Below are 24,642 nucleotides of genomic sequence, written 5' to 3'. Positions count from 1 at the left end.
GCCGATTTTATCTGGCAAATTTCTCTAATTTTCTAATTTTTTGATTGATAAGAAAAAATATAACTTTAAAAACTTGTAGCAAATAAAAAAGTCCTATTAAAGACTGCAAAATACAAATAGTGCTTTGTGATTTTCTTTGTGGATTGGTCTCTGCAAACTAGGGATGCACCGAATCCAGGATTCGGTTTGGGATTCGAGCAGGATTCAGCCTTTTTCAGCAGGATTTGGCCGAACTAAATCCTAATTTGCATATGCAAATTAGGGTCTGGAGGGAAATCGTGTGACTTTTTGTCACAAAACAAGGAAGTAAAAAATGTTTTTCCCTTCCCCTGCATATGCAAATTAGAATTCGGATCGGTATTCGGCCGAATCCTTTGCAGAGGATTCGAGGGTTCAGCTGAATCCAAAATAGTGGATTCGGTACATCCCTACTGTGTTTTATGCATCATCGTGTAGGCAGCTGATTTGACAGTTTACCGAGAATAAAATTTCAAGTTCCTTCCATATATTCCTGAACCTTGGCTGCTTGCTTTTATCCTCCACTTTCCCTTACACATTCATGCATTTCTTGGCCCACTTAGTGGTTATTCTTTTCCCACATTTTCCTTATATCTGTATACTCATGAATTTTGCCCCCTGGCAGGGTAAATACACAGGAATGTGTAGGTTCCCAGTTCTCCTGGTACTGGAGCAAGAGCCTCTAGAATTCTGGAAGTTGCTCAGGATGCCTCCCTTTTTTCAGGCCTTCACTTGTGTTGCACCCAGAAGCCTTCGGCCTATGGTCAGATACTACTGTGTTTAGTGTGATTTGTAGTTACATATTGCACAAAGAGTCACTATTACTGTAAAAATGTCATTTTATTCTGGCTAAATAACATAATAAATACTCACAGTTATATATATCCAAAACCCCCAAATAAATAATATTAAAAGCAATATCTCCTCCTGGGAGTTAGAATACAATATATTTATGAATTAAATTAATATTTTGTTCACACAATATTCAGTACGTTCATATAAATACATATAAATAAGATTAAATAAGATTATAGTTGGTATCTTCTAATTTATATTAAATATAGAGAAATAAACAGCCTCTGATTTAATAAGTGCAAGTTGGTACAATCCAGTTGCCACAATCAGTGCAGGTAGAGGAGTAAGAAGCTGGGCACTGCCCATACTCTGTGGGAGTCAGGAGTAAATGATGCGGTGCCTCCTGTGTATGAGTTCTGATATGTACATGTAGACTTGTGGAGCAGGGGAAGCTTGTGGGATAAGGTCTCCACACGGTTTCTACTGACTTTGCTCCTGGAGAAAGCAGGGCATTATTCTTTATTAGCCCAACACATTACATCTTCAATTAGGAGCTGGATTAGGCTGAGTAACACGGCATCCTGGACACACTGAGAGGAAACCTACAGAGAGAGGAGCAAATATTAGTCCAGAAATCTGACTGAATTGCAACTGATTCCTAATATCATCAACTCAACTGTGTTACCAGAACCAGATTCTGCTGGAGTTCTCCTTCCTTTACTATTTTGATTTACTGACACAGTGGAGTTGTTGGCATAGAGCAACTTAATTGGAAGGAGAACATTAAATTGCTCATCAGCTGTACAGATCACCAACAACCCTTTACTTTGGATATCATCAACTCACTTTGATCATTTTTGCATGTTTTTTGATGTCCAGAGAGTTGACATGTTGTAATATATATCCAGCTTCACTGCAAATGGCACCTATACAGAAACCATAGTTGTCTATACTGTCACCTAGATACAGCGTGGGAACCTCTACCTGTCTGCTCCCCTCCTCACCACTAATCCTCTAGTGCAGGGATCCCCAACCTTTAGAACCCATGAGCAACATTCAGAAGTAAAAGGAGTTGGGAAGCAACACAAGCAAGAAATGGGGAGCCAAATAAGGGCTGTGATTGGCCATTTAGTAGACCCTATGTGGATTGTCAACCTATATTGAGGCTCTGTTTGGCTGTGCACCTGCTTTTTATACAACCAAAACTTGCCTCCAAGCCTAGAATTCAAAAATAAGCACCTGCTTTGAGGCCACTGGGAGCAACATCCAAGGGGATGGAGAGCAACATGTTGCTCACGAGCTACTGGTTGGGGATCACTGATCTATGGTATCCTCACCTTTTCTCTGAAATGCTTGAGATGGTTCAGCCATGGCATCAACTGTTGGGAGGGGGGGTCGCTGTTCAATGGAGACTTTCTCTGGAATAGAAAATTATAAGAAACATTCTAAGAAAATAAAGTGTTGATATGCCTATAAGAGACAGTAGAGCAGAGACAACACTCCATGCATAAGCCCCAGATCCTAGCAGATAATAATGTAAGTGTAATACAGAGCATTGTTTGATAGGTTTGGGGGACAGAAAACGATTGGCTATGGGGATGGTTATCGATCATATTGGCCATTTGACTTACACAGTGTTTCAGGTCATCTTCCAGGCTACGGAAAAACTCAAGCGGCTGGGATATGAATTCACTCAGTGGAGACTCAGACATATTTGTCAGAACATCGACAGCCAAGGTCACTCTCTCCAGAGTCAGAATCAGTCTGTCACTTGCCTGAGGAACAGATATGGCAGATATTAGGGATACACCAGGAGAGAGCAATAACTGGGTATTAGCAGCTTAATATCATGGGTAGGTACAAGGGAAATGCTTGTCAGTACTTGCAGTCGAGATCCAAAGAGCAACAAGTAGAAAGCAATGTGCCTTATTTATACTCATCAGAAAGACAGAGATGGGTCTATAGTGTCAGTGTAGAAACTAGATTTCCTTACCTTCAGTTCACATACAGACGGCTTCTGCCGAAACATTCTCTTCTGACATTTTATTCCATCGTTTGTGGAGCTTTTCTCCTACAGAAAAACAGATTATGAAACGGCCTATATATACAGATGGGCAGCGGCCGTTATAATCAGCCGTATAAATTACCTCTGAGTGGCAATTAGATATCTCCTATATCAAAATGATGCAGAATTTTATTCAACAGTAGGGGGGGTCTCACTCATGATGTATTTAATGGATTGATCTGTTTATATCTATCTCTCCAACTGTCTGCCCATAAAATGTGATGTTCCCTACAATATCTTTCCAGATTTGTAGCACATTACTAAGAATTAAATTAGACTTCCACAACCCCCTTGTATCGGTTTATCACACTCACATGCTCATTGTGCAGAAGTCTGACTGCCCTTATATCACTGGGGGACAGGGATCTGTATCTGGACGTGTGGCAGTGCCTTCTGTGTGGATGTGCTGTCACTGTCACCAGCAGGACCATCATGGCGGCCAGTCTGATAGGAATTTCCATGGCTTGACATGTGAGAGATCAGTGAGTGCAATGTTAGTGAGTGTGCTCAGATCTCATGTAGCCTATACACAAACACCCAAGCCATTTTCATGAACAGCAAATGCCACACATTTATAGTTGCACAGCATCCACCACACATTTATAGTTGCACAGCATCCACCACACAACACACAGTCTCCCCATTACATATGTGGCTCCCTTACCTGGTCTCTTAGATGGTTCCTCTGTGTTTCCGGGCTGCAGTTTCTCCCAGTTCTTTCCATCATCTTTTTATACCCGGAGCCCCAAATGAAGAGAAAATGCATTTGTGCAAAGGCAGGATATGTTTCTGTACGTCTGGCTACAAAAGCAATGCTGGGAACTAACAGGGATCTTTCACTTTCCTTACTTAGCAGGTGAGGAGATGACGTGTTTATAGGTAGGGAATTCCTCCAGTTACTCACTCTGGCATTGTCTGCCTCCAGGGCGCACCTGTCACCTGCAGAGATTATTACTGCCATCTAGTGGCACAGTTAATGTATTAATATACATTTGACTACCAGTGAAGTGCCAGCAACACCAACAAATGAAAAATCTTGTATAGTATAATATCCTGTTTACTTGCTCTTTCAAAAGGGCAAATTTCTGCAAGTGCAAAATTGAAGTAGAACTTGCCATGTTATTTACATATAATACACAAAAGCCATGAATATCTTGTAAATTATATCCTTATAAACGGTGAGTAGTGATGTCATCAGTTATAAACGGTGAGTAGTGATGTAATTTCTGTCACATGACTCACTAAAATTAGTGTATTATAATTAATAAAGTACCCCCAGTTGTAAAATATGAGGATATTAGAAGTAACCTCGGAGTTCCATGACCTGTATAAAAACACTCGGCCTTCGGCCTCGTGTTTTCATATGGTCATGAAACTCCTCAGTAACTTATAATATCCTTATATTTTACAAGAGGGGGTACTTTATTCACTATATAAATGTGAGCACAAGGCCAGAACTATACCCCCAAAACTGAAACACTATACCCCCAACAATTAAGCGCTAACTTTAACAGGAAGAAGCATGGAAGCAAATGACAGAACCGGCACATACTACTAAAAAAGTATATCATTATGAAAACGGTTTATTAACATGAAGTAGGGTTTCACACATGACCTGTTTAATGTAGGGATGCACCGAATCCAGGATTTGGTTAAGTATTCGGCCATTTTCAGCAGTATTCGGCCATTTTCAGCAGGATTCGGCTGAATCCTTGTGTCTGGCCGAACCAAATTTGAATCCTTAAAATCGTTTGACTTTTTGTCACAAAAAAGTATAAAAAAAAAATGACACTTTTTTCCCTACCCCTCACTGATTTGCATATGCAAATTAGGGTTCAGTTTTGGTATTCAGCCAAATTTTTCACAAAGGATTTAGGGGTTCGGTCGAATCCAAAATAGTGGATTTGGTGCATCCCTAGTTTAATGCAATGTTTGATTTATATCCATCATATCTACCCCCATGATATTTTCCTTCTTTTTTTAATCTTTTTCTGTTTCCTGGGTCCCAGTGGGAATAATGGATTCCCAGTTAGCAGCAGCAGGAGGCCTTCGAAATGGATGATGTCCTAAAAGAGTTATTGTTTGGTCCCGCTGTCTCAAAGTCATCCCCACTATCAGTGGATACTTCTCCTTAGCTCATATATTGGATTGGCAGCGTCATTATGTCAGTAAGGACTGGGTATAATTAGAACAAATCTTTGTTGGAATTCCATTGCCTGCTCTGCATTTTGTGGTCACAGCCTCATTGCACCCCTGCCAAAATGGTTTTACAATTTTGTGGTAAGCACAACTTTCACTTGTTTGTTATAATTTATACAGGAGCAGTGACCAGCTCCATGTTGTAGCTCCCACCCTTCCCAGCTACAGTCAGATGATCCCACTTGTGGCCAATAAAAGGGCAGCCAAGTTTGGGGGTTTTACTTTGAAAGCAGCTAGTAAGTTGCAGGTAAAACTAAGTCCTTTTGTAAAATGTATAATGAAGCAATTGAATTCTTAATGAATCCGATGAAAATTGAGCATAGGACTGGCCAGATATGGGATGACTTTGACGCAGTTGGCCAGCTTAAATATATTGCAATATATGGACAAACAATCCCTGTGTTGTTTAAAGGGTAAGGCATTTTTCAGTAGCAGTATGCACAAAATGTCTCTGTCTTAAATATATTGATAATGGGTTGAGTGCAGAGGACTCTTGTATTTGTCTATAAAATATTTGGAAGTGCATGTATGGGTGCAAGTACCTTTTACATCATTTAGTGTCCATTTTAGTGCCCACACTTGCAGTTCTGTTTGTATGTTAGCCCTTTATAAACTTAATTTTTTACATGTTTATGAGTTTGTTTGTTTAAATACATCCGAAACAAAATGCAGCTTATAATCAATGAGATATTCTAACCATTGCATGTTTGCCAAGGAGTCCAAATATGAAGATTTCCTTATTCATGATTTTGTATTTTGTTACTTTAGCTTTGTTTTAAAGGCAACATTCACGTTGGAAATTTTTAGTATGAGGATAGATTTTTATTGTTATTTATTTTTCTGTTTAGGCCTTTTCCTTCTCATCCACCATATCTTATAATGTTAAATTACAAATAATGCAAATAACTGCAAATAGTCTTAAGAAAATGAATGTTGATTTGCCTGTTTTAGTCCCATATTATGCAAGGGCCTTTCCTTCTTATTATATGGAAAGATATTTCTAAATGGCAAATAATTTACTAGTAGGTGTAGTTGAGTAATAGAAAACTAACCAACCCATAGTCATACCATGCATGCTGCTGATTCTTTGTAATTGAATCATTAATTGAGGCTTGTTCCAAATAATAGCAGTGTGGAGTTCAATTAGGGACGTCATTCATTCTGTGAAAAAACAGGTGTCCGTTACGGCCCTTATTTAAGGAAGGAAGGTAGCAAGGAAAACATAAAGAAGTGCAGAAAATGATAGGCTGCTCAGATAAAATGATCTCAAAAAGCTTTAAAACCGAAACCTGAAAGACATGGAAGCAGGGGGCGAACTAAGGGCAGCAGCAGCTCCGATGACGCCCCCTCGCCCGATACGCACACCTTGCCTCATGGCAGGAGCAGCCCTGTGTGGAGGAAACCAGAAAACTACCATTCAAGTGGATAGAAGAATAACCAAAATGGCAAAGACTCCACTAATGATCAGCTCCAGGAAGATCAAAGAAGGTGTAAAGTTACCTGTGATACTGTTACAATATGTAAAGCCAAGCTATCGGCAAGAAGCCCCCCGCAAAGTCCCATTGTTGGAAAAAAGACGCGCTGGAGAGTTTACAATTTGCCAAAAAAAAAACAGACTGGGAAATGCCGCAACATTTTGTGGACGGATGAAAGCAAGATTGTTCTTTTTGGGTCTAGGGACCGCAGACAATTTATCAGACGACCCCTAAACACTGAATTCAAGTCACAGTACAGAGTGAAGCCGGTGGCACAAGAATCATGATATGGGGATGTTTCTCATACTATGGTGTTGGGCCTATTTATCACATACCAGGGATCATGGATCAGTTTCAATACATCAAAATACTTAGAGATCATGTTGCCTTATGCCAAAAATGGAAATGGGAGTTTCAACAAGACAACGACCCCAAACACACCAGTAAATGAGCAACATCTTAGTTCCAGACCAACAAGATTGACAGAGTGACCAGCCCAATCCCTGGATGTTAATCCAATAGAAAACTTGTGGGGTGGCATAAAAAAATGCTGTTTCTGAGGCAAAAGCAAGAAATGCAGAAGAATAGTGGAATGTAACAGGTGCCAGAAGTTGGTGGACTCCATGTAACACAGATGTGCAGCAGTTCTCAGAAACACTGATTATACAACTAAATATTAGTTCAGGGATTCAAAGGAAAGCAACATCTTAAAATATTTTTCAGTTGATACAGTGAATGTTTGAATTTGTAAAGAAGAATAGAGATGCTGCTATTTGTTGGAACTGCCTAATATTCCATTTTCTTCACTTTCTCTAGGGCATTAAAGCGCATTTAAGTTGTCGAATGGGACAATTCGATAAAGGCGCATGATTAGAATTGTCACCTGTTTTTTTTTTCGCACACCGACTTTTCCGAATATATTTATTGGTAAATTAAGGGGGTTTGGGAGTTTGGCCAATTTTTTTTTTTTATTACACTGAGAAAAATAAAGTTAAGTTTTAATGATCATCTGTAAATATCATCCAGGGGATAGGAAGCATTTAGCATAATAGTGGAGAAAAACTAGTCCTGCGCGGGTCAATTTTTTGGGACCTGTATCCGCAACCCGGACCCGCATTCTTACCCGCTTGGAACCGCTACCCGACCCTACCCGCAAGTACTTTATCCGCAACCCAGACCCGCTGACCATCAAGAATCAAGTCCTGTCATTGTAAACCGGATGTGACGTCATTGAAAGTAGCCGCGACCAGAAAGGTACCGCAGGTTTTTGCGGGTACCCGACCCGCTGCAGGACTCTAATAGAAACTTCCAATTTGCCAAAAGTTACGATTATTAAAAGCTCCAATAACACCAGCCTTAAAGGGGTGGTTCACCTTTAAAGTAACTTTTATTATGTTTTAGAATGGGCAATTCCAAGCAACTTTTAAATTGGTTTTCATTGTTTATTTTTTATAGTTATTTGCCTTTTTCTTCTGACTCTTTGCAGCTTTCAAACAGGCGTCGCTGACTCCTTCTAAAAAAAAATAAACAAATGCTCTGTAAGGCTATAAATGTATTGTTCCTATTTATTACTGATCCTTCTATTCAGGCCTCTCCTATTCATATTCCAGTCTCTTATTCAAATCAATGCATTGTTGCTAGGGGAATTTGGACCCTCGTTACAAGATTGCTTAAGATGCAAATTGAAGAGCTGCTGAATAAAAAGCTAAATAACTCAAAACTTCAATAATAAAAAATGAAAACCAAGTGCAAATTGTCTCAGAATATCCCTCTCTACATCATACGAAAAGTTATCTCAAAGGTGAACAACCCCTTTAAATAAGCCGTCATGGGAGACTCTAGACACAGATTTGTAAACTGCCATATTAATTCAATTAAAATCTTTAACTATCCATTACCTTCACTAGTCCAGCGGCATTAACATGATTAAAAGGTACTGTATACTGGTTATAGCACAGAGGGCTATCGATGGGTTTATTACTGGTTAAAATTTGTTTGGAAGTAGAACATAGGATTATATGCAACTTTCTAGATAGAACATAAAGGGAGAGAAGAACGTCAATCTCTCTGACTGCAGAAAATTGAAAGAAAACCAGGAAAAAGGCCAAAGCCCTGAAAATCAAATGAAAATGGATCACAAAAACAATGTCTGTCAGCCCCTTCCTCTGAAGATGGGTTAATCAGCAACAAGTGAATGCTCCACGGTGGCAGAAGCAGCATTAACAGTTCTTTTCATGTAGCTACGATTATATACATTCCAGGATAAAGGGTATACAAAGACTTAAAGGGATCCTGTCATCAGAAAACGTGTTTTTTTTCAAAACGCATCAGTTAATAGTGCTACTCCAGCAGAATTCTGCACTGAAATCCATTTCTCAAAAGAGTAAACAGATTTTTTTATATTCAATTTTGAAATCTGACATGGGGCTTGACATTTTGTCAATTTCCCAGGTGCCCCAAGTCATGTGACTTGTGTCTGCACTTTAGGAGAGAAATGCTTTCTGGCAGGCTGCTGTTTTTCCTTCTCAATGTAACTGAATGTGTCTCAGTGGGACATGGGTTTTTACTATTGAGTGTTGTTTTTAGATCTACCAGGCAGCTGTTATCTTGTGTTAGGGAGCTGCTATCTGGTTACCTTACCATTGTTCTTTTGTTTGGCTGCTGGGGGGGGAAGGGAGGGGGTGATATCACTCCAACTTGCAGTACAGCAGTAAAGAGTGACTGAAGTTTATCAGAGCACAAGTCACATGACTTGGGGCAGGTGGGAAATTGACAAAATGTCTAGCCCCATGTCAGATTTCAAAATTGAATATAAAAAAAAATCTGTTTGCTCTTTTGAGAAATGGATTTCAGCACAGAATTCTGCTGGAGCAGCACTATTAACCGATTCGTTTTAAAATAATTTTTTTTTCCCATGACAGTATCCCTTTAACTTAACCTGTTCTGGCAGTCAGAACAAAATTATAGTACAAGTTCTTAAACTATTTAAATACAGAAAATAAACCCCATTAGATCAATGGAATGGTCAGGCTTTTTGGGTTGAAACCCCTTGTGAAGGCAGTATTTGGTCAGGGCATTTTTACCATATAAGGTGACACTTGCAGGTGACACTTTTTCACAGAGAATTAATCTCTATAAATGGCTCCTTAAAGGAATAGTTCAATGTGAAAATAAAAACTGGGTAAATAGATAGTCTGTGCAAAATAAAAAATGTTTCTAATATAGTGAGCCAAAAATGTAATATATAAAGGCTGGAGTGACAGAATGTCTAATAAAACAGCCAGAATTCAACTTCCTGCTTTTCAGCTCTATAACTCTGAGTTAGTCAGCGACTTGAAGGGGGGCCACATGGTACATTTCTGTTCAGTGAGTTTGTAATTGACCCTCCGCATTCAGCTCAGATTCAAAAGCAACAGATATGACCCATGTTGCCCCCCCTCAAGTCTCTGATTGGTTACTGCCTGGTAACCAGGGTAACCAGTCAGTGTAAACCAAGAGAGCTGAAAAGCAGGAAGTAGTGGTCAGGCTGACATGTTATACATCAAATCACTCCAGTCTTTATACATTACATTTTTGGTTAATTAACTATATTAGAAACATTTTTTATTTTGCACAGCCTATCTATTTACCCAGATTTTATTTTTACACTGAACAATTCCTGTAACTTTTTAGCATCTTAGAATAGCTCTTTTCCAAAGATACAATACTTCCCTTTCAAATAAAGAAAAACAAGAGAATCTACCGTTAGTTTCATACACATTGGGGTTAAAATGTCCTTAAAGGGATACTGTCATGGGAAAAGTTTTTTTTTTTTTTTCAAAACACATCAGTTAATAGTGCAACTCCAGCAGAATTCCGCACTGAAATCCATTTCTCAAAAGAGAAATAGATTTTTTTTATATTCAATTTTGAGATTTGACATGGGGCTAGACATGTTGTCAGTTTCCCAGCTGCCCCATTCATGTGACTTGTGCCTGCACTTTAGGATGGAATTACTTTCTGGCAGGCTGTTATTTCTCCTACTTAATGTAACTGAATCAGTCTGAGTGGGACTTGGTTTTTACTATTGAGTGTTGTTTTTAGATCTACCAGGCAGCTGTTATCTTGCGTTAGGGAGCTGCTATCTGATTACCTTCCCATTGTTCTGTTGTTAGGCTGCTGGGGGAAAAAGGGAGGGGATGATTTCACTCCAACTTGCAGTACAACAGTAAAGAGTGACTAAGGTTTATCAGAGCACAAGTCACATGACTGGGGGCAGCTGGGAAACGGACAATATGTCTAGCCCCATGTCAGATTTCAAAATTGAATATAAAAAAAATCTGTTTGCTCTTTTGAGAAATGGATTTCAGTGCAGATGTTTCGCCATGACAGTATCCCTTTAAGTAGACTTGCATGTAGTGGAATGGTTGGCACAAAAAGTGACCATCAGTGACCAAAACAACACACAGAATATGTCTCTTCTTTCTTTTAATATCTGAGAGTAACCCAAATCCTAGGATATACGGTCACAGTACAGTGGGATAAGAGGTGGTATCATTCTGCTGATTCATTAACTTTAGTGCAACTAGATTTACTTTTTGTGAAGGAATACTTTGCTATAGCTGGACTGTCAGCCATAAAGCATGAAAGGGCTGCAGTCATATACAGTTACACTGCTGTCATAAGACTATAACTGTGCAAAAGTAGAAGTCTAGGTTTCCCTTGAACATACGCCTTAATCAAACACTACACATTATTCTGAATAAAAACGTCATATTTCAATGATACCTTAGAGTTCTCCCTGTGTCAAAAAAAGAAGAAACCAAGCACAGAAATAGACCAAGTACAACTTGCCATGTATAAAATCAGACACTGTTAATTGATTAAAAAAAAAAAAATGGTATTTTATCAGTAGTCCATCTAGAAGCCTCGAACACTGATGCGAACAGTCACACCCAGAAATATATAAGGAAATGCGTTTTACATTTAATACTTTGGATAGGATTTCAGACAGCAATTTTGAAAGGAATGCAGCATGTAACCTTGCGGCCACAATCTGGAGATAAAAAAAAAAACAAAACAAAAAAATAATAACCCCACAGTGCCATTTCACTGGTTTATTGACTGCACCATATAAATACTACACAGCGAAAGTCCAGAGTAAAAGGAAACAATGAAAAGAACACATCTGTGACTAACACAATCCACTAAATGACTACACAGTAAGATCCCCCCCCCCCCCAAGAGTTGAACACCTAAAGGACCCATTTACTGCACAATTGTGCTCAATACTAATGACAATTTTGTTGGGTTCTAACCAAATTTGTAATTATATTGGCTTGATATTAGTATATGCTGCTTCCTATAACGGTAACTATAGATTGGCTATGTGCAATGCTAAGTAGACAATATAGCTTAAAACTTTAAAGGACAAGGAAAGGCAAAAAAAAAAATAAAATCCCATTTTTACTTTCTTAAATGAAAAAGAAACCTATCTCCAATACACTTTAATTAAAAAATGTGTACCGTTTTTATAAGAAACCTGACTGTATGCAGTGAAATTCTCCCTTCATTTACTGCTGTGGATAGGAATTGTCAGAGGGTCCCTAACTGCTGAGCAGGGAAACAATCATACTTATGAACAGCAGGGGGAGCCCCCGCCTTACTTCCCAGCCATGCAGAAATCATGCAGCTTTGTTTATGACGATCCCTAAGCAGCCCAGACCCCACTGAGCATGTGCACAGTCTTAGTCTTGCAAAGATGTTTAACAAAGTTACAAGATGGTGACCCCCTGTTGCCAACTTTGAAAGCATAAATCATTTGTTTGATTAGGCTTGTGGTGCAGTAAGTTCATGTTTAGTATACAAAATACAGCATTTCTAGCCTTCTTCTATTTTAGACTTTCCTTGTCCTTTAAAGGTTACATTTTAGAATGCCCTCTTCATCTCAACCTTTGATTTGCTCCTTTCATTTCTCTAATTTTACATTTTCCTGGAATTTATACCATTTTTATCTGGTGCAATGAAAAACGTAAAAATGGGCTTTTTTTTTTTTTATTGTACTGAATTATTGCCGTCCTCTTCTGCCTCTTTCCAATTTTCAAATGGGGTCACTGACCCCAGCAGTCAAACAACTATTGTTCTGCAAGGCTACAATATTATTTAAAGTTTTTCTTTCTAATCTATCTATGTATTTAGACCCTCTCCTATTCATATTCAACTCTCATTGAAAGCAAATGGTAAATTGGACCCTAGCAACCAGATAGTTGTTGAAATACCAAACTGGAGAGTGGCTGAACATAAAGCTGAAAAAAAAAAAAAAAACCAGAGAAAAAATGCTGACCAAATGCAAATTGTCTCAAAATATTACAGACTACCTCAAGCTAAAAGGAAATTTAAAGGCATAGATGCACTTTTTCAGCAGGATTCGGCCGAATCCTTCTACCCAGCCGAACATGCATATGCAAATTAGGGGTGGGGAGGGAAATTGTGTGACTTTTTGTCAAGGAAGTAAAAAATGGTTTCCCCTTCCCACCCCTATTTTGCATATGCAAATTAGAATTCGGATTGGTATTCGGCCAAATCTTTCGCAAAGGATTCGGGGGTTCGACCTAATCCAAAATAGTGGATTCGGTGCATCCCTATTTAAAGGTGAACTACCTTTTTAGGTTGAAGCAGAATCACATTCAAAGAAGCTAGGAAAAGCATTAGGGAAGTTTTTATACTCTTAATAGATCTGCCGGATACAAAAACATATTGAAGAGCTTGGTCTATAAATGTATGCAAGTGCAGACTTACTGGCGCTCATTTATCAACACGGGGCAAATTTGCCCATGGGCTGTTACCTATAGCAACCTATCAGTGATTAGCTTTTTAAAGTCAGCTGCAAGAAGAACAATGAATGCAGCAATTTGATTGGTTGCTATAGGTAACAGCCCATGGGCAAATTTGCCCAGTGTTGATAAATGAAACCCACTGACTCTACAGATCTAGAATATCACATATCACTAACTGCAGCAAGATTGTACTAGAACACTTTTATTGCGAGAGAAGTAAATGCAGTTTGAGTAGTAACAAAATAGGGTTTGAATGGCCGGCATAGTGTAGTTACACATTCAGAGGTGATGTAAAATGTACTGTCTGGTTTGGTAAAGCAGCAACTGATGTTAGGTTACTGCACAAAATCCAAAAGAAACACAAAGCATCCCATGTACTGATGAACCAGTTATATGCAAAGCCAGATAATGCATTCCAATTAGCTAATTTAAATGTTGTGGTAACTCTGCTGTTGCACAGCATCCCACTCAGGACTCCAACTTCCCCAGAAAGTGAAGGTTAAGGATCTTCAGCTGTTCTTCGAGATCCATTCGAACGATACCGTCCTCATTATCTATACTGAGTAGGACTCCTGTAGCCTCACGGTCCTCTCCTAGTATAACTTTAACCTGTGCAGGGAATCAAAAAGACGTGAAAAAAGAAGCAAGCGATATATGTGGGAAGCGCATAAACAGACGATCACGCAAAGGTTACAGTGAGGAGGAAATTCTAATAAGACTTCAGACGGCCACATAATGAAGCATTTGTGTATGACTCTATACTCCTTTGAAGGATAAGTAAACCTTTAAAATAAGTGTAAAATTGATGAGGGTGCTTTTCTAATACATTTTGCAATGTACATTAATTATTTTGTTTTATTCCAAGATATTAAGGGATACATGTACTGTTAATATGAATTAATTTGGTGACAACAGCGCCACCTGCTGGCCAGTTTCTGACCAGCAAGTAGTCAAGGAAGTTGTCAGGAGAAAGAAAAAGGCTGCTCTGATGTTCTTCTGCTTAGGGAAAAAAATAGAAACTTGCTCACATCTTTCCTAAGCAGAACATCAGAGCAGCCTCTTTCTTTCTCCTGACAACTTCCTTGACTACTTGCTGGTCAGACTGGTCAGAAAATGGCCAGCAGGTGGCGCTGTTGTCACCAAATTAATTCATATTAACAGTACATGTATCCCTTAATATCTTGGAATAAAACAAAATAATTAATGAACATTAGAAAAGCACCCTCATCAATTTTACACTTATTTTAAAGGTTTACTTATCCTTTAACTATAAACATACATAATATATAATATTAAACAAATAAGTTATATAGAATGTACAGTCTTATTAATGTACATATAGATATATAGATTAAATCCAATGTGTGAATCCATTAGCTAAAAGTAAAAAGGTGAAACTTGACAGGAGCAAGTACATTTTACTTACCCTGCTGTTCTTAGTAGGGGTGACTGGCTCCAAGTGATCACCAGAGATACTTATTACTTTTTCGCTGTCTTGCAGGAGCACAGAGCAGAGACCACCCTGAAAGAAAGAAGTTATCAGAGCATTTCTTGACCATCCGAAACAGAGATCAAAACAAGACTTTTATATCCACTTTTGAGGTAGAGATCACTAAGCTGTGACGCATAGATTGCATAAAGCCTCCATGCACTGCAAGGAATCACTCGAGACATAAGAAATTGCAGAGTGAAAGAACTGCAGTTTGCTAAAGAAATTGCTGGGAATTCAAGAGTCAGTGTCAGAACACTGGTTCACAAGTCTACTTTTTGGATACCGTATATACTCGAGTATAAGCCGAGTTTTTTCAGCCCCCAAAATATGCTGAAAAACTCGGCTTATACTCGGGTCAAGCACAAAAACTGTCGCCGGCGTCTAAGAATAGTCGCTGGCATCCAAGAATAGTTTCCAAGAATAGTCGCTGGCATCCGAGAATGGTCGTCGGCGTCCAAAAACTTGACGCCGGCACCTCCAATGGGGGCAGAAACCCTCAATTTTTTGATTGAAACTTACTAGAAGCTGCTGCATTTCTCACCCTAGGCTTATACTCGAGTCAATAAGGTAAAATTAGGTACCTCGGCTTATACTCGAGTATATACGGTAAGCCTCTAATATTTCACTATGGTCCACCAATAGAGTCCACTACAGGGTTTCCTTCTACTTTAAACATTACAATGATTGCTATTACTTTCATTATAGTTTTTTTTTATAGGAATTTATAGGAATTGAAGAAAGCTACTTGAAGTAAAGAAATTAATTGCTATTCGCTATCAGAGTAGTATGTGAATCACAGGTCACAAGTGTCAATTGGGGAAAGCCAACTGGATGCTGCAATTATGCATTTTACAATGCAGCCAGTATCAGACAAATCCACAAACTCACAGAAGTGTGCAGGAATTTAAGAGAAGTTCATTCAGGCATTGGGAGAAAGTTGTTGACATTGAAATAAAGCAATCCATTACATGCAGAAATAGCCATCGGAAACAAAATAACATCTACTTCTTGCATGAATCCGGCAACAAATGGATGTCTTAAATACATAAACATAAATGAACTAAGGTTATTGACAAAAATGTACCTACCGTTACACTGCGAACAATCCCAGTCTGGCCTATCACCTGGCTATCCTGGAAAGTGTCTCTGACTTTTACTTGAATGTCTGTGGTCACCCAGTCACTGGAAATCTGCTCTATGGATGAGCCAGGGGTATGAGGGTTGTATCCCCCTGGTGAGGGAGCACCAGGTGTCATTGGACTATAACCCATTGGGCTTGGGCTAGGACTTGCCTGGAAGCAAAATAAACCAACATTACACGGATGCAAACATTCCGAAGCAAAAGCAGATTGTAAGGATTCATTACCTGGTATGCCATTGGTGACGGTGTTGGATGGTAGCTGGCTGGTGAGTGGGTGTTTTGGTAGCCCACAGGACTTGGGGCCACTTGGTGATAACTCTGTGGACTAGGGCTGGGCTGGTAAGATCCTTGAGGGGAGGGTGCAGCATATGGTGAGAACTGGTCTGTATTATACCTAGAAAGGAAAAAAAATTCAAGATTTTCAAGCAGAGGACTTAATATTTAGGCTAGAAAGAGAGCAAATAAACAGTATACAATAAATAATGGCTTTTTGTTGTGTGGGCTTTTGATATATATATAGATATATATATATATAGATATATATATATAGATATATATATATAGATATATATATATATATATATATAGATATAGATATATATATATAGATATATATATATATATATATATAGATATATATATAGATATATATATATATATTTTTTAAAAAATAGTGGTGAGCACAACTTTCCCTTGTTTGTTATAGTATATATATATATATATATATATATATATATATATATATATATATATATATATTTTTTTTTTTTTTCCAAAAGGGAATACCAGCACTCATGTCTAGGGAAATTCAACGGTGCCTGGGTGCAGCAACCAAAAACAAAAATGTAACATGGGAGAAAGGGTCTGCACTCGAAGGGCTTGGAAGTCAATTAAAGGGTTTTAATGAAATGAGGTAAGACCTGATGTTTCGACCAGCAAACTGATCTTTATCAAAGTAAATGCACAAACACAAAGTGACCTTTTTAACCCCGGGAAAAGATGAAAGTGACACCATCCGGTGTAGTAAATAACTCACCGTGTAATACAAAACAAAACAAAAAACAAGTGAAAAATAAAGTGCACTAAAAACATGTCTTGTGGTTATACATACAACTGACAATGTAAAATCATAATGTAATTCGCATCGTTATACAGGAAGAGGTTAATGTCCGATGAAACCTCCACCGATCTAAACGTCATCACAGCCTGTTATTTTCACATAGAGGCAGACTAATAACTGTCAAAACAGTGCTTTGTATATGTAACACTAGTGATGTTCGGGCCGACCCCTGGACGAAATGCGCAGGTCGCGGGCGGATCGAGCTCTTCTCCTGCTCTCCCCGCCCGCGACCTAGTACTGCCGGCGCCGGAATTTATAGACTTCCGCCTGCTCCGCCCCTTTTGTGACGTCACTGCGGGGCGGGCGCGGGTCTATAAATAGCTGGTTAGGGTCGGGTCGAGAAATTCTCGACCCGCACATCACCATAACACACATATAAGAGATGGTCACACCTGATACATATGTGGCAAATGAATATAGCAACCCCCAACTGTACAACATAATTGTAACACTGTATTCAGAGCCGGTAAAATATATATATAGATATATATATATATATATATATATATATATATACACACACAACCCCAATCTGTGGCTCTGGTCTCCTCTCCACCATTACTAGAAAAAATGGTCTCCCGGCTGAAAGCGAGATCAGCCCCATCTAGAATTGCCAATACAGTTTACATTCACATCTTCTTCAATCTAGCAAATCTGTTGGGATGCATAAACCCTGGGCAACCTCCCTTTTCATTTTGCCCTCATTTGATTTTCTTACTGTCACCCAGTTGACTGCCTCATCATCCTACAGTTGTTCTCCTTTCCCCAAACTACCACTAGGTCCTGCTCAGTGAGCAAGAGACACCTCTCAAGATTGTCAATCGACTGCAGTGTTGCAATTTGTTGCTCTAGGGCTCAAACACGAGCCTCTAAAGTGGCAATTTGCTCACAACTACAGAAGTAAGAATTTTGGAACTCTTGCTGCAAATCTGCATACATATGGCAGACTATGCACTGGGTCAGACCTGCAATCTTGCTAGCACTCATTACAGATCAAGAAACAGGAATTTAAAAAAAAAATAGAGTTTAGAACAAACTTTTGACCTAGTTTGAACCTCCTTTAGTTTAAGACTCCTGTGTTTGTAACTCCACTTACAGAGCACTCACTTAAAGAGCAAACACTTAAGAGCAAATTTCCACTAGAGCAAGCTACACTGGAGTCCCAGATCTATTTATACAGTCTGTTCAGGTGAACTGATCAAACCACACCCACCTCAAAATGAGGGAAAACTAACTGCAAAGTAAACAAGTTTGTGGCAAACTTGCTGTAAGCACAATAACACACCAAACTTTGCTACTTAGCACCCAAGACAGAAAACATAAAACTCTAAAAATCAAACCACAGCACTTAAATATAAAAAACATTAAAATAATTGTTAATAAAAAACTTATTTTGTGTTTATTTGTTTGCTTCAGTTGCGTTTACCAGACAGCAGCTGCTTGTACCATGTATATGTGCCTATGTGGGGTTATTTGGGCCATTGTGTACTTAAAAACCTTTTATGAAGCTGAATAAACAAACCATGCTGAAGGAGGACTGGATGAAAAAACAGAAGATGGAAGCTGTGCAGACAGGTGAAGGGGACGGAGAGAGAGAGAGAACAATGGCACTAGAAAGATGAGGGTGAAGGTATTGTGCAGGACAAATACATGGAGAATGAGATCGTTGCCCTGGGAGGTTACTTACATTGCAGGAGTACCAGGTGTCTGAGGGTGATACGGAGCATTGACCTGTGGGGAGGGAACATCGGGATACCCTGGAGTCTGAGGGTTGGGTGTTCCACCATACCCCTGTGGTGACGGGGAAGGCTCATCATCATATCTATAATCATATTCTTCATCTGCCCTGTGGGGGATAATATGAGATTGTAAAGAAAGCACAATTTATTATATTAATAATGGACTAGAAAAGAAACATGTGCTTACCTTGATGGCGTGTTGGGGTTGTTGGGGTCCCAAGCACCACTCTGAGCTGGGGTTCTGCTCCCATCGTGCAGAGGGGTTTGAGATCCATAGTGGGGTGTGCGGCTTCCTGCAAATCAAAAACATCAGCAATGCGGCTACAGAAAAATAGCAGTAAAGGAAAGATTTTTAAAGAGAAGTTAAAACCCATATTGGTATGACTCCTCCAGAAGCTACTACTTGGTTGATGGAAAACTTTTCATTTTCGACACATTGTGGGATGTTTGATGAATTTTGAATTAATAACCATTTTTCCACTCTGTCGCAGAGACATAGATTAGTACAACTGTACTTCATCCACAGGGCATATTTTACTAAACACAGGCTGTTTGTTATGAAGGCGGTGCCATCACCAATATGTGTTAGATGTGAGAAGGAGGTGGCCACCCTGGTACACACGATCTGGCATGTACGGCTCTTCAACAGTACTGGCAGAGGGTGATAGCTTGGCTGGATGGTGCCATTCCGGGGTGGAGTGCAGCCGGTGTAAGATCTTGTCTGTTCTATCTGGACTTGGACGCTTCCTTGGTTAAATACACCAGGATTTTTGTGCTAAAAGGCTTTATTTCAAGCACAGAAAGTGATAAACTTGCATTGGAAGGACCCCAAACCACCATCCATTCAGGAATGGCATGCAGCTATGAACTATGTGGCCGCAATTGAAAGAGCTGCCCTGGATAAGAAAGGTCAACTGCTTAAATACATACAGATTTGGCGGCTGTGGACTGGTAGCTTGGACTGCACTCCACCCCTACAACCGGCACAAGTTTAGTAATCCTATTGTGGCACAACTACCTGGTGGTCTTCATGTTTCTTGTCCTGAGGGTGGTGGGAGGCTGACGTAACTACTGCCTATGTGATAAATGTTATGATTGTGCCTTTTTTTCCTGTTCCGTGACATGATGTCTCTAACCTTTGTCTGACACACTGTTACCATTTAATTTGCTTTCCAATAAAAACCTTTTCTGAGCAAAAAAAAACAAAACATTTTTCCACTGTGTATCTTATTCACAAATTTGATGTATTTTTCCACTGTTTATGTTATGCATAAATAGCATCTTGTGATTTCTCTGTGAAAATTTTAAAGTTTGTTGCAAATTGCTTGAAACCCCCAAATAAAAACAAGCAGAGTGCTGTTACAGTTTTAACAAAGACCCCAGGCGCACTCTCACATCTTTGTATTGACCCGACACAGGATTAGTAAACTTAAGAGATGCATTGCAAAATGTAAAATGTGATGCAGCTGTAAAAAAAAGCCAAGTAAGGCACAATGTTCTAATACTGGTAGGCATTACAAAAGCCTTTCCATTCTTTTATCAGGCAGATAAAACAATGCTCTTTTTATAAAGCTTAAAAAGCCCACATGAAAAGAAACGTTTAACTATACACTGAGTGGAAGCAAAAATAGGATTGAACAGAGAGCACACATTATAAAGATAGATGAGAAAGGATGTTGAGTTTCTGGGATTGAATTATAAAAAAAAAAAAAAAAAAAAAAAAAAAGACTGAGCATGTAGGGGACGCATGCTTACATGAATGTGATTTACTCTAAATGTTGTTTGTAACAGTACAAAAATAAGCAGGATGTGTACAGACAGAAAAGAAGAAGCCAAAGACCCACCATCGTGCAGCGGAGTCTGCGATCCATACATAGGTGTCCTGGAACCTGTACCATACATAGGAGTCTGAGAGCCATATATTGGGGTGCGAACATGTGTAGAGGTCATTCCTCCAGAACGGCGAGCACCACTGCAAAGAAAGGGAAGGCAATGATTATTAATAAAACTGTTTCACATTTGTTTTTTGGTTTTCTAAATATCACACCTAAAATTTACAGTGTAAGCTGGCATTAGTACTACTACTAACTACTTTTACACCAAGTTTTAGACTCTTTTTGGGACCAAATTAAATAAAGACTTTTTAAAGGAAATAATACATGCATGTACAATACCCAACCAGACCAAGTACTAGACATAATTAGAATTACTGACACAGTGGTGAGGCGCTGTCGGTCAACAGATATTGTTTGGCACGTGGAATGAAGTTCTACTCTAGCTGTTGACTCGGTAGCATCCTTTACAACCCCAATGTATCCTGGGAAAAAAAAGGCATAAAGAGGCATACACAAATTTGATCCTGTTAGACAAATGCTAGGATGATCTGAAAACCTCACAGAATATAGGCAGCCTTTGTGCCATTGTGCATTCTAAGTACTTGGATGTTACCTTTATAGGGACCTTGTGAGATTCTTACAGTCTGACCAATCAAATCATTGTCTCTACGGCCCCGTCCTCTACCAGCAGCTCCACCGCCTCCTCCACCACCTCGTGGTCCTTTTGGGGATTAGAGAATATAAATATGCAAAGGGCATACAAGAAGATGATATATATTTAACACACACATTGAAGCCCATTCATTAAAGGTGGAATTTTAGCAGCTTTAGAGCTTCATGAAACCATGCTTAAACTCTAGTTCTCTGAACGATGTGCTAAAAATATGAATACTTGTAAAACCTCAAACAATTTGCATTTTTGAATAATTGCTAGGGAAAACCTTTTCATTTGACTTCTATAGGACATCAACTACTTTTACTTGCAGAAGTTGTGTATTAGAGTTTTTTGTAGTTTTTATACTTAATAAATCTTGAACTGTTAGAGAAACTAAAAAAAATAAAAAATACACGAAAATTGAGAAATCCAAATGAATAATTGGCCATAAGAAGCCAGTAGATTATCACATACCAAAGCAGTTACCTACACATAGTTGAGATAATTACCTCCACCACTGGGATGCATTGGACTGCTGATCCGAGGGCTCATTGGAGCAAATCCTCCAACTGTGAAGTTTGTGACATCTCGAGGCTGAAAAAGGTATTTACAGTTTTTAAAAATTATATGACAGCAGCGGACTGAACTAATGCTGAACCAATATCTACCTTGGAACCTCCTGCTAGAACTAGGTAACGCGTTTTGCACACAAACATGCCGCCATTCTCAACCAGTTTTTTACAGTGCAGAAAGGCATAATTCCGGAACAGATGGCGGATTTCTCCCTCACGACCCTAAATAAAACACGAGGAAAGTAAGAAAAAGGGAAAAACATCCAATAGACAAAGATATTAAGAAAGCTGGGGTAGGAATACTAAAAATATTCTCTTACCGAATGTGGACCATCTATGACTTTTACAATATCCTTCACATGAATATTATTATCTTCGGAGTCAAGGGCCACAGCAAAACGATTGTCCTTCTTCCTGTTGACAGCTTGGTGTCGAACAGTAACCACTTTACCATGCATGTTCAGGACCTGCAAGACATTAAAAAGAAAAGTAAGCAGCAGAGAAGAGGTTTAGAAGACACAGCAAGTGCAGAGACATCTGTTAAAAGAAAGGTCCAGCACAGAATTGGCAAAAATAGGGCAATCACGGGGGAGAGAAAAGGAGATTTTGTGTACTCACCGTTAAATCTCTTTCTCTTCAGTCGCTTGGGGGACACAGGGACAGTGGGGTATAGCTGGAACCACTAGGAGGCAGGACACAATAAAAAAATAGAAACTTGACCCCTCCTCCTCCTGCTATACCCCTCCTCTGTAGGCAGAGACACTCAGTTCGTACCAAAGGAGAAACAGGAGGTTATCAATAATCAACAGAAAATCTGATAATTAATTACAAGAAGAACAGTCTGAAGTCAAGAGAAGGCCTCTATTCAGGGAGGGAAGCCCTGTGTCCCCCAAGCGACTGAAGAGAAAGAGATTTAACGGTGAGTACACAAAATCTCCTTTTCTCTAGATCTGCTTGGGGGACACAGGGACAGTGGGGACGTACCAAAGCTGTCCCCTGAATCTAGGGCGGGAAGTAGAGGCCTATGTGGAACCAGCCACTGCAGCCTGAAGTACCTTCCTGCCATAGTGGGTGTCAGATGCCACAAGGTGCCAAACTGGTAAAATGTGGCAAAAGTATGGATCGAAGTCCACGTTGCAGCCTTGTTCCGCTGAGGCTTATTTTCGAAAAGCCCTCTGGTGGAATGTGCCCTGATTGATCTGGGGGAACCTGACCCTGTGATGAATAGGATCTCTGGATGGCCTGCTTTATCCATCAGGATAAGGTGGTCTAAGGACAAGGAGTCCGATAGACGGATGTCCTCAACCCGGTGCAGGTAAAACTTGAGGGCCCTAACGGGGTCGAGGGTGTGCAGTGCTGCTTCCTTAGCATTGGAAAGGGATGGGCAGAAGGTAGGAATCGTAATTTCCTGGTTGAGGTGGAAAGTGGAAACCACCTTGGGAAGAAAAGAGGGAGAAGTATGAAGTACTGCCCTGTTGTTCCGGAAGGTCAACAGAGGAGACCTACAGGATTGGGCAGAGATCTCAGATACTCTCCGTGGCAATAGCCAGCTTTCTCTCTCTCTGAGGCAATAGCCAGCAGAAAAAACTGTTTTCCATGTGAGCCACTGAAGTGGAATAGAATACAGGGGTTCAAGGGGAGCGTGTTGCAGGGCACGTAGGACTAGGGTTAAGTCCCAATTTGGCACCGGTGAAAGTACCGGGCGCTTTATGTGGGCCATTCCCTGAAGAAAAATCCTAACATCTGGGAACAAGGCGAGAGGTCTTTGGAACAGGATGGAAGTGCCGAAAACTGAGATTTCAGTGATCCGAGGGACATGTGCAAGGACAGTCCCTCCTGTATAAGGCCAGAAGGAGTGGAGTGGAAAACTTCAGTGAATTGAAACCATTACATTGGCACCACCAATGGTAAGTGAACCAGACCCAATGGTACGTCTTGGCGGAGACCGGTTTGTGGGCTGCACGCATGGTAGAATGAGAGTGTCAGAGAACCCCTTCCGTCTTAGAATCGCAGTTTCAGTAGCCACGCCATCAAATTGAGGGTGGCAGGACAGTGGTGAAGGATTGGACCCTGAGAGAGAAGGTCCAGGATGAGAGGCCAAGGTTCCTCTAGTGAGAGATGTACTAGATCCTAGACCCAGGATCTACAGGGCCATGTTGGAGCTATGAGGATGAGAGTATGAGTTCTCTCTGAAGTTTCTTGATCTTTCTTGGAATGAACGCAAGATGGAAGTCCCAGGGAGAGGTGAGGGCGTCTGCCGCCAGAGGGTCCCTGGACCTTGCAAAGAAGAGAGGAACTTTACGATTGTGATCGACCTCTGGCGTCCCCCATCTTTGAGTGATCTTGAGGAAGATGTTGTCCTTTACAGGCCACTCGCAGGGATCTAGGGATGTCTGCTGAGAAATCTGCTTCCCAGTTTAAGAGACCTGGAATGAAGATGGCTGACAGGCGAGTCGGATTGCCTGTATCTCAAGAAGGTTGATGTGAAGACATTGTTCCGATAGAGACCAGCGACCCTGCGCTGACCGACCCTCTGCACTGCTCCCCAACCGGAGAGGCTTGCATCTGTGGTGAGCAGTCACCATTGTGGATGCCCTAGGGGTCTGCCCCTGGTCAGGTGACTGGTTTGCATCAACCAGAGAAGAGAGACTCGAGTCCTGCGGGATAAACGAAATTCCAGGAGAAGGGATTTGTGCCTCCAGGCCGCAAGAATATTCCACT

The 24,642-nt window shown here is 40.0% G+C and overlaps 2 protein-coding genes across 4 annotated transcripts in view; both read right to left on the bottom strand.

The window, feature by feature from the left end:
• Positions 1-920: 920 nt before the first annotated feature.
• On the bottom strand, positions 921-4,037 carry LOC108700680 (interferon lambda-3). 2 transcript variants are annotated; one of them, XM_018233852.2, is made up of 5 exons: positions 3,193-4,037; positions 2,807-2,884; positions 2,445-2,588; positions 2,151-2,231; positions 921-1,415 (listed from the first exon to the last, which is right to left on the bottom strand). In XM_018233852.2, the coding sequence occupies exons 1-5, from the start codon at positions 3,337-3,339 to the stop codon at positions 1,326-1,328; spliced, it is 540 nt and encodes a 179-aa protein (XP_018089341.1). In that variant the 5' UTR covers positions 3,340-4,037; the 3' UTR covers positions 921-1,325. The 2 variants fall into 2 exon arrangements, with proteins under 2 accessions (XP_018089341.1, XP_018089340.1); XM_018233851.2 differs by lacking the exons at positions 921-1,415; positions 2,151-2,231 and having other exon boundaries at positions 2,246-2,588.
• Positions 4,038-13,553: 9,516 nt separating this feature from the next.
• Positions 13,554-24,642, bottom strand: part of supt5h.S (SPT5 homolog, DSIF elongation factor subunit S homeolog) — a 39,774-nt gene continuing 28,685 nt past the window's right edge. For both annotated transcript variants that reach the window (XM_041574314.1, NM_001095623.1), the window contains 12 exon segments: positions 22,242-22,388; positions 22,018-22,143; positions 21,859-21,943; positions 21,308-21,415; positions 21,074-21,176; positions 20,704-20,831; positions 19,047-19,152; positions 18,808-18,966; positions 16,226-16,394; positions 15,948-16,151; positions 14,794-14,889; positions 13,554-13,976 (listed from right to left, as the gene is read on the bottom strand). In XM_041574314.1, coding sequence (XP_041430248.1) covers positions 13,836-13,976; positions 14,794-14,889; positions 15,948-16,151; positions 16,226-16,394; positions 18,808-18,966; positions 19,047-19,152; positions 20,704-20,831; positions 21,074-21,176; positions 21,308-21,415; positions 21,859-21,943; positions 22,018-22,143; positions 22,242-22,388 — 1,572 coding nt within the window. In that variant the 3' untranslated portion in view covers positions 13,554-13,835.

This window comes from Xenopus laevis, chromosome 8S (assembly GCF_017654675.1).
Source record: "Xenopus laevis strain J_2021 chromosome 8S, Xenopus_laevis_v10.1, whole genome shotgun sequence".
Taxonomy (NCBI): domain Eukaryota; kingdom Metazoa; phylum Chordata; class Amphibia; order Anura; family Pipidae; genus Xenopus; species Xenopus laevis.
This window is presented reverse-complemented; position numbering and strand designations above follow the sequence as displayed.